The sequence below is a fragment of the Rhinolophus ferrumequinum genome (genome assembly GCF_004115265.2).
Source record: "Rhinolophus ferrumequinum isolate MPI-CBG mRhiFer1 chromosome 13 unlocalized genomic scaffold, mRhiFer1_v1.p Super_scaffold_3, whole genome shotgun sequence".
NCBI lineage: Eukaryota > Metazoa > Chordata > Mammalia > Chiroptera > Rhinolophidae > Rhinolophus > Rhinolophus ferrumequinum.
In genome coordinates this window covers 2,531,696-2,545,984 of record NW_022680356.1, presented here as the reverse complement: position 1 = coordinate 2,545,984, position 14,289 = coordinate 2,531,696, and the positions used below count along the sequence as shown (strand labels likewise).

Sequence of the window (14,289 nt, the reverse complement as noted above, 5' to 3'; positions counted from 1 at the left end):
GGAGGCTCAGGGATGGGTTGATGGCATTTGTTTGGACCTTACGGCAGTTTAGCTCAGTTACCAAGGCAGAGTCTGGAACAGGACAGCTGCCACGGCAGTGCTGCCACGGTGACATGCCCCAGCCAGGCGGGACACGTCAACCAGCACTGCTCACTGGGGGCACAGCCACACGTGTGTGTATCTGACTTGTAGAGTACGATCACCGCAATGATGACTGTGACCACGTGCCGGCACGATTCTCGGCACCACACAGCTGTCACGGCATCTCATCCTCCCAGCAAGGGCGGGTTAGGGACTGTCACCTCCCCTGCTCTGCACATAAGGAGGTGTGCCTGCCTGGTTCTGAACTCTTGCCAGAAGAGGCAGCAGCTGCTGAGGCTGGGGGAGGCTGCCCGGAGCTGCTTAGCCCCTGCTGAGGGAGGCGGCTTTCTAAGGACGGGTCCACCGTGTGTTGTCCCCTGCCAGGCACTCACATTCTCCTTGTTCACTGCCTAGTGGCCCCCTTTCCTAGTGCTCTTCTGAAACAGCTTTCCAGTCCTGGTCTCTTTAGTGGTCTTGTATTTTCTTACCCCCCAACCCCCCACCTTCCCTCTGCCCCATCTGACTGCACAGTTGGAGGTCCCAGAGCATTTCCATGGACCAGCCACAGTGCAGGTGCTGGCTGCATGGGTTCAACCATGGGGGAGCCACAGCCCTAAGACAAGTGTTCCCCAGGCCCCCAGGCCTCCAAGGGCAGTGCTGACAAGGAATGAGTTGTTCTCTGTTCCCCTTTTCCTTCAGTGACCCTAAAACCAAGCATCCAAATGGAAGCAAACACAAATTGGCAAAAGCAGCCTCGCTCCCCGGCAAGAACGGCAACCCCACTTTTGCTGCAGTTACGGCCGGGTACGACAAGAGCCCGGGTAAGTGGCCTGGTGTCAGCCTGTCCCAGCGGGACTGTGGGCATGAAGGACTTACCTTGGGCCTGATTGCCTTTGATTGATTCAGAGTCCATTGTTACAGGTGGGAATGGCTTCACTAAAGTTTCTTCAAACAAAACAGACTTTTCCAGCAGCCTTGGCATCTCACACACTCCTGTTGACAGCGACGGCTCAGACAGGTACAGTAGACCATTCCAACCCAGCAGAGATGGAGAGGCTTCTCAGGTCGGGTTGGCACCTTCCATCCGTACCCGCATTTCAGGCATGTTCTTCCGTAGATTAAAGTCGGCATTTGTCAGAAGTGGTCCAGGCCTCTGGGAGAACCTGGCCATGGGTGGAAGCAGGCAGCCTGGTTGTTCTCTGACAGCGAAAAGGAGGTGCACACAACACACCTCACCCAGCACACAGTGACAGTCGTGTTCCCGTTTTAAATCAGTTCTCATCCTTCTCCGTTACCTTGACCTCCTGTAAGAAAGGATGGCATCTGATCATTAGGAACACAAGAACAAAAATGAATTTGAGAGGAAGGAAATTTGAGCTAATAGTAAACAATTTATAGTAAATTATTGGCCGTGCCACTTTGTTGACCCAGAGCCCCTGTGGTGGGCATGGTGGCGTGTGAGTGCATCACTTCACCTTCCCAGATGCATAACAAGTCATAATAGACTGTCAGGAAGCAGAGACCCAGTTGTACCTGCTCAGCACTAAAAAATAAATGAGTCCTGGATTTGAAATAGTTTAATAAATCCTCCATTACCAAAAAGTAAACATAAGGAAAAAAGCTGTTTTTACTTTAAAACTTACTTTGCACAGGCTCTTGGCTTGTGATAAGACACTCTGGAACTCTCTGTGCCTTAACCCTCTATGGTAGAGAAGCTATTTCCCAGTTCTCCCCTCTGTCTTTGTGTTTAATGTTTGAGTAACCCCAGTTGAAGCAGCACCTCCAGTTTGTGAAGCCATACTTAATGGACCTGTTTCTGCTAACCGTCATATATTTTATTGCATTTTCTTCTTGTAACTTTTAGCTCGGGTTTGTGGAGTCCTGTCAGCAACCCCAGCAGCCCTGACTTCACACCCCTCAATTCATTCTCCGCATTTGGGAATTCTTTTAACCTAACCGGTGGTGAGTGTTTAACACTAGACCTGTAACTAATAAGCCTGTGGCCAAAGAAGGGGGCAAATGATGTCTAATTCTGTGTGTGGAGAAATACGCTGAGATAGAGAAGCGGGCATGATTGTTATGGACCAGACATTTCTAAAAGATACATGTCTTTGTACTTGCATTCAGGCACCAGTAGACATAAGATGTGTGGGCTGACCTCAGGGAAGCAGGTCTGTTCTTGCTGTGCTGGGTGGATGCGTGGGCCCAGCAAGAGCCTGTAGGAAGGGTCCCCTCCCAGCCTAGAGGTGCAGGGAACAGGCTCGATGCTCTGTGAGTCCTGCTCGGTGCGTCACAGCACTCATCTAAGAGCTTCAAGAAAGGATTGTGTGCCTGAAAGGTGACTCCTGGCTATGCTGGGGCTCCTCGCTTTTCCTTGCTGGCCAGAATTAGAGGTATTAGCATTAGCTGTGATTGTAATGTTAGAGCTGAGGGATGTTTGCATTTGATGTCACCCAGTGAGAGGTTTGGGCGAAGGATGCAAACCATGTGTCGTGTGCTTGAGTTCTGGGGAACTTCCCCAGTGCTCCACCCCCCAACCCCCGCCCCAGTGTGGTGGGAACTGACAAAGTAGTTGTGATGGCTCCAAGTGAGCGGAGGTGGGATAAGTGCCACTGAGGGAATGCCCCATCCTCTCCTAGGTGAGCACGGCAAAATAAAATGCGGACTTGACAATTGTGTCCTTATTTTCAGAAGTTTTCAGCAAACTTGGATTATCTCGAGCATGCAGTCAGGCCTCCCAGAGGAGCTGGAATGAGTTCAGCAGTGGCCCTTCGTACCTGTGGGACTCTCCAGGGACGGATCCCAGTCCTTCCTGGCCAGCCAGTTCCGGCTCTCCCACCCACACGGCCACAGTGAGTACTCTGGGCTCTCTCATCTTTACTGCCACTGGCAGTTATTAACAAATAGCAGTAGCAGTTTGGAAGGGGTGGCTTAGTACTGTTATTGTCTACTTGCTGTGTCTCTGTACTTGCCAAAGTGACTCATCAGTATTCTTCAGAGCATTATAGTCAAGAACTTAGGAGAAGAGGAGGCTTCCAGTCAAGATGGCAGAGTAGGTAAACACTGTGCTCACCAGGTCCCACAACCACATCAGAATTAACTAAATGATAGAATAGCCATCATTGAGACCACCTCAAGTCTAGCTGAACAGAAGTCCTATAACTAAGCACATACAGAAGAAGCCACGTGGAGACTGGTAGGTGGGGCAGGGAAGCTCTCTCAACCCCACACTGAGCACCCCAGCCCTGGACTCCAGTGCCGGGAAGAGGAAACCCCCCACAACACCTGGTTGTGCAAACCAGCAGGGATTGCATCTCAGAGAGACAAAGGGCTGCTAGAAACCAAGACTGCTCTTAAAGGGCCTGCACTCAGACTCACGCACCCTGAGTTCCAGCTCTGGGGCAGCAGCTCTAAAGGTGCCAGGGACATACGGGGAGGAACTAAATTGAATAGCTTTGGAAAGAGGGATGAAGGACCAAGGTTCATGGCAGCTGTCTCCAGGGACAGAGCTGCTGGCTCATGACATTGTTCCTTTGTTGAACTCTCCCCCTACCCAGCCAACCCTGCTCAGGTGGGTGCCAAATCTGAGCTCTTTATTAACCTGGCTAACATGCTTTGCCCCACCCTGATGATGCCCTGAGACCCCACCCAACTCACCACAAAACCTCTTGCAGGGGCTCCTCCACACAAGTACCCTGCCTCAGTTTGCACTGCAGACTTTCCTAAAATCTCTCAAAGGTCCACAAACCCCAAAGAAGCAGCAGCTGGCCTCAGTGTGCCCGGTACCTCTTGCTAAGCAGCCCTAAGCCTGGCACAAATGGAGACCAGTTTCCACTTGCATTGTAACGCCCATCAGGGGTCTCAGGCTGGCATAAGCAGCTGCCAGCCTTGACTTGGAACACAGCCTCAATTACGTAGCCACAAACCAGGCACAAGTGTCAGCTGGCCTCAGTTTGCAGAATAGACTCCCAAGCGCCTCCAAGCCCAACACAAGCAGCAACCAACCACAGGTCACTTTGTAGCTCCTACTAGGTGGCCCCAAGGCAGGTTCAAGAGGCTCCAGACCCAACACATCTGGTGGTCAGCTTCAGACCACAGAGAGCACCACCCAACCAGCTCCACAAGTGACACACCCAAAGGGTGCATTCAGCTGGCACCACAGCCTGGTAGCCCCCATACAACAGCTTCTCCACTGTAGTCACATCCAGCCCTCACAGTCAGTCAGCCTGAGGGTCAATCCCACCGATGTGCCAACAGCAGTCAAGGCTCATCTACACCAGGAGAGCACACAACCCACACATAGGACACACCTGGAGCTCAGGAGACCAGGGAGACTGCACCAATGGGCCCCATGGGACATCTGCTATGTAAGGCCAATCTGCCATGACCAGGAAATGTAGCAGATCTACTTAATACATAGAAACAAACACAGGGAGTAGGCCACAGTGAGACAAAGAAACATGTCCCTGATGAAAGAGCTTCCAGGAAAACTCCAGAAGAAGAACTAAAAGTGGAGGCAAACAGTCTTCCAGATGCAGAGTTCAAAACACTGGTTGTAAGGTTGCTTAGTGAACTGAGGGGAAAAATAGACTGAACTCAGGGAGAACTTCAACAAAGATATAGAAGACATAAAAAAGAAGTGAAGAATACAATCAGTGAAATGAATGCACTAGAAGAAATCAACAGCATATCACATGATGAATGATCTGGAAGGCAAGGTAGCAGGAAACACCCAATTAGAACAGCAAAAAGAAAAACAGAAGTTTTAAAATGAGGATCACTTAAGGGGCCTCATCGAGTGTGCCAACATCTGCATATAGGGGTACCAGAAGGAGAAGAGAGAACAAGGGATTGAAAACCTATTTGAAGAAATAATGACAGAAAACTTCCCTAACCTGGCAAAGTGAATAAACATACAAGCCCAGGAAGCGCAGAGTCCCAAACAAGATTAACCCAAACAGGCCCACAACAAGATACATCACGATTAAAATGCCAAAGTTTAAAGACAAAGGAAGAATCTTAAAAGCAGCAAGAGAAAAGCAGTTACTTTTAAAGAAGCTCCCAGCTGATTGTCAGCTGGGACAGCTGATTTCTGTCAGCTGATTTCTCAACAGAAACTTCGCAGGCCAGAAAGGATTGGCATAAAATATTCAAGTGATGAAAAGCAAGGACCTACAGCCAAGATTACTCTACCCAGCAAAGCTTATCATTTAGAATTGAAGGACAGATAAAGAGCTTCCCAAACAAGAAAAAGCTAAAGGAGTTCATCACAACCAAACCAGTTTTAGAAGAAATGTTAAAGAGACTGCATTAAGAAGAAAAGATCAAAAATATGAATAAGAAAATATAGGAAAGAAAAAAATTCTCAAGACAAAGGCAAACATTTAAAACCAGTGGATGAACTAATTATAAAGCTATTACAAAGATTTAATGACAGAAGTAGAAAGATATGTGTAATTACAGTAACAATTTAAGGGATACACAAATAATGACACAAACATGGAAGGATGAGTAAAAATTGTAGTGATTATAGAATGTGTCTGAACATAAGTGACCATCAACTTAAAATACATTGATATAAACATAGCTTAGTATATAGGAAGCACATGATAACCACAAACCAAAAATTTACAAGAGGTATACAAGAAATAAAGAGTAAAGGAATCTAAAACATAACACTATAGAAAGTTATCAATATACAAAAGAAGACAGCAAGAAAGTAAGAAAGTAACAGAAGAACTACAAAAACAGAAAACAATTGATAAAATGACAATAACTACATACCTGTAAATAACTACTTTAAATGTAAATGGACTAAAGTGAGCAGAAGGAAGGAAATAAGATCAGAGCAGAAATAAATGAAACAGAATCTGAAAGAATAGAAAACATCAATGAAACCAAGAGCAGATTCTTTGCAAAGATAAAATTGATAAACCTTTATCCACACTCATCAAGAAAAAAGAGAGGACCCAAATAAAATCAGAAATGAAAGTGACAACTGACAGAAATACAAAGAATTATAAGAAAATACTACGAGCAATTATACGCCAATAAATTGGACAACCTGGAGGAAACGGATACATATTCCTAGAAACATACAATCTTCTGAGACTGAATCAGGAGGAAGCAATATCTGAACAGACTGATAACTACTAACAAAATGGAATCGGTAATCAAAAAACTCCCAACAAATAAAAGTCCTGGACCAGACGGCTTCACAGGTGAATTTTACCAAACATTCAAGGAGGTATTAATACCTATCCTTATTAAACTATTCCAAATAACTGTAAAGGAGGGAAGTCTCCCAAACTCCTTTTACGAGGACAGCATTACCCTCATACCAAAATCAGACAAAGACACCACAAAAAAAACAAAATTATAGGTCAATGTCCCTGATGAACATAGATGCAAAAATCCTCAACAAAATATTAGCAGACTAAATTCAGCAATATATTAAGAAGGTCATACACCACAATCAAGTGGGATTTCTTCACGGGATACAAGGTTAGTTCAATATCTGCAAATAAGTTAACGTGATACACTACATGGACAAAAGGAAGGATAAAAAAGATACGATTGTATGAAAAGAAAAGGCATTTGGCAAAATCCAACATCCATTTATGATAAAAACTCTCAGGAAAGTGGTGATAGAGGGAACATATCTCAACATAATAAAGGCCATATATGACAAACCCACAGCTAACATCATACTCAACAGGGAAAAGCTAAAAAGCGTTCGTTCTCCTTAAGATCAGGAACAAAACAAGCATATCCACTTTCACCACTTTAATTCAACACAGTATTGGAAGTCCTAGCCACAGTAGTCAGACAAGAAAAAGAAATAAAAGCATCCTAATTGGAAAGGAAGAAATAAAACTGCCATTATTTGCAAATGACACACTACTATATAGAGAGAACCCTAAGAATTCCACACACAAAAAAAACTATTGGAACTAATAAATGAATTCAGTATTCAGTATACAAAATTAATATTCAGAAATCGGTTGCGTTTGTATACACCAATAACAAACTATCAGAAGGAAAAATTAAGAAAACAATCCCATTTACAATAGCATCAGAAAGAATAAAATACCTAGGAATGAATTTAACCCAGGAGATAAAAGATCTGTACTTGGAAAAGTATAAGATATTAAAGGAAAAAATTGAAGAAAAAGAAATAAATGGAAGCATATACTGGGCTCATGGATAGGAAGAATTAACATCGTTAAAATGTCCATAGTGCCCAAAGCAATCTATACTTGTAGATGCAGTGTAATTCAGTGCAAATACCAGTGGCATTTTTCACAGAACTAGAACAAACATTCCTAGAATTTATATGAAACCACAAAAGACCCTGAAGAGCCACAGCAATCTTGAGAAAGAAAAACAAAGTTGGAGGTATCACACTACTGATATCAAACTACACTACAAGGCTGTAGAAATCAAAACAGTATGGTACTGGTATAAAAACAGACACACAGATCAATGGAACAGGATAGAGAGCCCAGAAATAAACCCATGCCTGTATGGCCCTTTAATCTATGTAAAGAAGGCAAGAATATACAATGGGGTAGAGACAGTCTCTTCAATAAATGGTGTTGGGAAGCCTGGACAGATAGATGAAAAAATGAAACTGAACTACCTTCTTACAATATATACAAGAATGAACACAAAATGGATTAGAGATTTAAATGTAAGACCCGAAACTATAAAACTCCTAGAAGAAAACGCAGGCAGTAGACAGAGAGACTCTCTGACATTGCTCTTAGCGATAGGTTTTCAATATGTCCATTCTTGCATGGAAAACACATGAAAAACACTGAAAAAATAAACAAATGGGACTACATCAAACTAAAAAGTTATTGCACAGCAAGTGTGGTCGTCGGCCCAGCTTAAGTTCTACCATGTCCAAGGTCGAGCTGAATGCAGGCCCTCAGGCCCAACAGAAGCTGCGATCGGGAGGAGGGGTAGGAGGGGAGCGGGTCGGGGAGCACCACTTTTGTTTCTGAGAAGCACCTGTGTCTTCGCCTAAGCTTTCTAATGTGCATTTGTTTGCTTTCAGCTAAATGTTTCTGTGAAAAGCATGCATGCTCCAGAAAAATATTCTTACCAAGGGAAGTGATCACTGGCTTCAGCTTTCACAAAATTATGACAAAGATCTTGTCCGACTATAATTACTTCTTCATTCTCAGGAAACTAAATTAGAGAAGCAAGGTTTAACGGTCCTAGTGTTCACTTCATACGTGTAGACTCCAAAGTTTGTCTCCATCTGTAAGCGTTTGACTTGTCTTACAGGTATCTCGTCCTTAGAACAGCTCCAGGCTGCGCCGGCCCACTGTCCCAGTCTGCCACAGAGGGGCCAGCTGTCGTGGCTGGCAGCTGGGACTCTATTTACAGGGACAGGCAGGGCTGGATTTGGGTCCTTTAAAATATCACGACCATGTGCTCAGACTCTGGAGGGCTATACCTATATATAGCACATTTGTTTTAAAACAAATTTCACTATGGCCCAGCCCATTTTCCACATCCCCTCACACCTGCCTGCCTGGCCACCTGTCCCGAACCCCACGCTCACACCTTGTTGTGTCTTGTTTTGCCAGTCAATCCTGGGCAACAGCAGCAGCGTGTGGTCCAGCACTCCGTTCAGCAGCTCCATCTGGTCCAGCAACCTTACCAGCGCCCTGCCCTTCACCACTCCGGCCAGCACGCTGACCGGCATTGGCCTCATGGGCACAGAGAACTCTGCTCCTCACGCCCCTTCTGCCTCCGCTCCGGCCGAGGACTTGGGACAGACCTACAACCCCTGGCGCATATGGAGCCCCACAATTGGAAGAAGAAGCTCTGACCCATGGTCGAATTCACACTTCCCTCATGAGAACTGCAATTAGGCACACACCAAAAAATAGTGGCTCCCCTCGTCTAGATCATATGCCAGCTTCTGAGATGGCTCTGAGGCTCTCACTGCTGTAGCATCCCATACCCTCCCCCATCTTTGCAAAACAGACTCAAGCAGGGCAGGCTTGGACCACTCGCTGCTTTTGGATCTTTCTTGCAATTATGATAACGTGAGATTTGCTGTTGTGCTTTAGAGAAAAGTCTGGACTCAGCCACAAACTCTTATAAGACCTGTACATCTGAAAACCTTTACTGTTACCAATTTTCCACCGCCAGTCTTCTTCCATTCTTTATTTATCTGTAGAAATATAAATTTGCCATTTCAGCTAAGGAAATAATTTGAGTTGATTCAGAAGTCCTGGCATGTGACAATTCTATTAAATTACCAAGTATTAAGTTTGGTTTTTAATAATTTCACAATATTATGCACCAAGATCTAATTTTAAAAATGTATGAGGACTTTGTGCTGAAAAACAGAGTATTTTTTTAAAATAAGGCTGTCCTGGTTTAAAAGCAGATTACAGAAATGTAAGTCAACTTGAAGAACAGTGTTTGAATGAATGTGAAAACATTCATTTGAGACCATCTGCATTTTCTGTGCTGTTTGTACTTGAGGTATGTAACATTTGTATACCTGAACTTATTTTAAAGATAAACCGAAATGCACATAGCCCAGTCTTGGTACAAGATTGAATGTGTATTTCTTTAAAATACAACTTTGTGTTGTACTTTGAAATAAATGATGCTTTTTTCAAAAGCCTTGAATTGTTGTGTGTGTTCCTTTTTATACATGCAAGGTGCCTGTGTATTGATTCTCCCACACCCAGGTGAGCCGTGCTCACTCACTTCTATGACATTTGATTTATCACAGCTGGAACCTCTGAGATCTGATTAAATTCTGTGTATTTCCATGGCAATCACTGAAGGTCCTTGATAGAAAAAGTTTACACATCTGAAATTTATGTTTCCTTTTAAATAGAAGTGTGTTGACTCCTTTCCAATTTTAAAACTCCTCCCTCAACTTCTCCAAATGGTACCTGTCCAGACTACACAGATAGCAGGCTAGTCTGGTATGCCAGGATGCATTGGTGGGGTTATCTTTCAGAAAGTTACCTGCTCCAACTTGCTCTTATTTCCAGTCTGTTTTAAAGCCAGCCTTTGGACACACAACCTTTGCTGGGTAACCAGGAGAAGCTAAACATAAATGTTTGATGTCAAGCACATCCTGATGAAATCCAACCATCCCCAAGAAGGTCAGAGTGGTTCAATTGAAACCTTGTACTGAGTGATATTGAGTCCGACTTTTTCTCTGCTTTACACCAAAATTCAGCAAACCAGCCACACCGCTTCTCTACCCTGTGGTTTGTCCCTTGGGGACACCAGAGCCCTCAGGGCTCCAGGTGGACCTGGACTTGTAGTCTCAATGGCAGGGTCTGCTGTGACACTTGCAGAGTCAGAACATACTTAAGGCACGAGAATCTATGCCAAAACAAGTAATAAGGTGTTATAAAGTAACAAGGTGTTATAAAGCTATGAAAACAGGTGACCGTCATGGTAACCCTCATTTACAAAACGAAAATGTTGGTGCATCTTGCCTCCATCAGGGTACCTTGAGCTCCTAAACTTGCTCCTTCATAAGAATCACCTGAGACTCCCATATGGCCACCTCTAAGTTCTCATTCTACCCTGGGCTGCTCTCATCAGCAGGACAGAGGAATGCCATACACTTGAAATGGGTAAGAAATACTTCTGGCACCCCAACTTCTAAGATTTGCACCTGAGGGACGAGCCCCCAAAACCTCTAGCTTTGGAAGCCAGCAGGGCACGTATCCACACAACCGACACAGACTCTGCCACCCCAGGGTCCAGCACAGACACAGCCAACTGAAAAGTGCCTAGATTTTGCATTGATGGAGGCTTATTTGCTTAGGTTAAAGCATCGGCCTGAGGGGCAGGCCTCTAATGTAACACATCCATGTACCTACTGCAGTACTCTCCAGAGACAGGCACCATCTTTATCCTTCTTTTTCACTCCCAAGTCACCAGTGTCTCCCAGAAAGTTGCTTGTATACTTATCTGCTGCCCAGATTTTTGTGGGTGCTGCCCAGGAAACATCTCTCCATCCCCTGAGCCTGGTCACCAGAGTGGCTTTCATCCATGGGCCCCACAGGACTGTAACAAACAGAAGGAGTTCTTCACTGGCTATCACTGTGGGGCACAGCAGACGCCACAGACTGGGGTGCCAGGCTTCCTGTAAAAGTGGCCTATTAGCTAATTTTCATAGCTGTGGCCTGAGGGGCAGGCCTCTACACCTCTAGGGGCCAACTATAATCTGCAGACTGGGGAGGACAGCTGAGGCCACCTCTGTGCTCTCCTGCCTTGCCCCAGGTCATCACCGTCTCCCAGGAAGGAGTTTGTGTACACATCTGGCACCCCAACTTTTATGTCTGTTGCACAGAGGACACTTCCTTGATTGCCTGGCTCTGATGCCAATGAGGCTTGTGTTCACGGGTTCAACATGAGGATGGGAAATAGTTCTTACCTGGCTATCAGTGCAGAGGGAAGAGACAAAAATGCCCATCTCGCTGTCTTCCACTGAAAGAGGTATATTTGCATACTTTAAAAGCTGCTGCTGAGGGTATGGTTTCCAGTCAGCCTGAATCTAGGTGCGGACTGAAATCCTTTCCCCCTCCCCAGGGCCACTTTGGGTGCACCATCAACCACTGCAAGCCACCAAAAATAAAGTACGCTGTGTGGACAGTCACACAGGTTATAGAAGTAGGGCAGGGTTGAATAATAAGCTTCATCTCCTGTGCTAGGCTACTCCTACAAAACTGGGAGAGGTGACTGTTTTACCTAATGCACAGAAACCAACACAGAGAGTCAAAGAAAATGAAGAAACAAAGTAATATGTCCCAAATGAAAGAACAAGATAAAACCTTGGGAAAAAAATACCTTAATGAAATGGAGATAAGTGAGTTACCTGATAAAGAGTTCAAAATAATGGTCATAAAGATTGTTCACCCATTTTTCTCCTGAGCTCAGTGAACAAGAATTTCAACAAAGATAGAAAATACAAGAAAGTACAAAAGTAGAAGTTACAGAGCTGAAGAACACAATAACCAAACTGAAAAGTACACTAAAGTGGTTCAACAGCAGACTAGATGAGATGGAAGAAAGGATCAGTGAACTTGAAAACAGAGCACAACTCACCCAGTCAGAGCAGCAAAAAGAAAAAAGAATAGCTTAAAGGACTAAAGGACTTACGGGACAACATCAAGGAGACCAGCATTTGCTTTACAGGAGTCTTAGAAAGAGAAGGGGGAAGCGGGCAGAAAACTTATTTGAAGAAATAATGGCTGAAAACTTCCCTAACTCAGGGAAGGACACACAGATCCAGAAATCTCATAGATTTCCAAATAAAATAAGAGAGCAACAACAAGACACATTATAACTAAAGTGTTGAAAGTTAAAGACAAGGAGAAATATTAAAAGCAGCAAAACAATTTGTTACATAAAAGGAAACCCCCAAAAGACTATCACAGATTTTTCAGCAGAAAATTTGCAGGCCAGAAGGACTGGCAAGATATAGCCAAAGTGCTGAAAGGAAAAAACTGCCAAGAATACTCTACCCAGCAAAGTTGTCCTTCAGAACTGAAGGAGAGAGAAAAAGTTTCCAGAGCAGCCAAAGCTAAAGGAGTTTATCACTACTAGACAGACCTTAGAAGGCATGTTAAAAGGCATTTCAAGATTACTGATTAGTAATAGGAAAACCTATGAAAATACAAATCTCACTGGTAAAGGTAAATACAGGGGTGCCAAGAAAATGTATATACATTTTAAGAAAGGAAAACTATTAAAATTGTAATACTCAATATATACCGATAACAATATATATACCAAATACAAGTCACGTTTGACTTCTACAATTACAAGAGGTGCTCAAAGTGGTTACCATCAGCGTCCAGACACTTCTGATTATGGCGAACTACTGCTTAAGCAACATTGACCAAAGTGTCCAGTTGCATACATTTTTTTGGTACCCCCTATATATAGTAAAATTCACAATAATCTAATGTTGTAAAGGTGGTATGTTAATGTTATAATGGTGGGTTAAAAGGTTAAAAGATGAAAGTAGTAAAAACTATAATTTGTTATTGGACACATAAGATAAAAATATGTGTTGTCACTCAGCAGCCTAGCAGACTGTCCCCCCATGTCTTTCCTTAAGGAAAGAAGAGTCTGTGAGACCGTGCATCTCTGGGACTGTATATTTCTCTCTACTTAGTCTCCAAAAGAGGGTTTGCAGCCAATGACGAGTAAGATTCCCCACGGGGGGCGGACAACTCAAGCCAGGCGGAACCCCATGGAGACCCCCGATGAGCTGCCTTAGAAAGATCTGGGAAGGGACCTTGCCTCTCCTTCCACCTGCCTGGAAAAAGCCGCTGCTGACTCTGGCTTTGCCCTCTCACCTAATTGTGAGAAAAGTCTTTAGAATGATAAGATTAAGCTCTCTCTGCTCAGCTCTGTAAAACAATTTCGACATTTGATATATGTTCCTTAAGGGAGTTGCATACCTCACCTCAAGGACTTTCTGCTTCGGCTGTTTGGAGACCAACATAATTGGTTTGGGTTGTTTCTATAATGTGATAAATGAGTCTCACAGACCGTGTCAGAAACACGACTACTCCCTTGTATACTTATCAATAAAAACCTCCAGTCGGCTTGATTCTGGGCTCCAGTCTTTCATGACTGTGAGGCCCCTGGCCTTCTGAGATTTAACTGCATTAAGTCTCTGTTTCTTTCTTTCTTAAAAACTTAACCCAAAGCCGCCCCTACTCGCACCCTCACTGCCCGTGTTGCGCTGGACGTGACAAATATGTAAATTGCAACATCAAAAACAAAAATGTTGGGAGGGGGAGTAAATATATAGAGCTTTAGAATGTGTTCAAATTAAGTTGTTATCAACTTAAAATAGCCTGTTATAAATATACGTGGTTTTATGTAAGTCTCACAGTAACAACAAAGCAAAAGCCTATAGTAGAGACACAAAAGATAAAGAGAAAGGAATCTAAGCATATCACTACAGAAAATCATAAATCAAAAAGGAAGACAGCAAGAGAAGAAAGGAACAAAGGAATCACAAAACAGCCAGAAAATGAACCAAGATGGAGCAGTAGGTAAACACTGTGTTTACCTTCTCTCACAACCACATCAAAATTACAACTAATCTACAAAACAACCATTATTGAAAATTGCCTAAAATCAAGCTGAACTGAAGCCTTTCAACGAAGGACTTGCAGAAGAAGCCAC

The 14,289-nt window shown here is 43.9% G+C and overlaps 1 protein-coding gene across 3 annotated transcripts in view; it reads left to right on the top strand.

Moving 5' to 3' along the window:
• The window catches only part of TMEM131 (transmembrane protein 131), a 170,836-nt gene extending 161,103 nt beyond the window's left edge, over positions 1-9,733 (top strand). For 2 of the 3 annotated variants that reach the window (XM_033100884.1, XM_033100887.1), the window contains 5 exons: positions 781-902; positions 1,003-1,099; positions 1,946-2,043; positions 2,773-2,933; positions 8,682-9,733. In XM_033100884.1, the coding sequence (XP_032956775.1) occupies positions 781-902; positions 1,003-1,099; positions 1,946-2,043; positions 2,773-2,933; positions 8,682-8,969 (766 nt within the window). In that variant the 3' untranslated portion in view covers positions 8,970-9,733. The remainder of the gene's footprint in view (positions 1-780; positions 903-1,002; positions 1,100-1,945; positions 2,044-2,772; positions 2,934-8,681) is intronic. The other variant, XM_033100885.1, reaches the window with a different exon arrangement.
• The last annotated feature ends 4,556 nt before the right edge of the window (positions 9,734-14,289 follow it).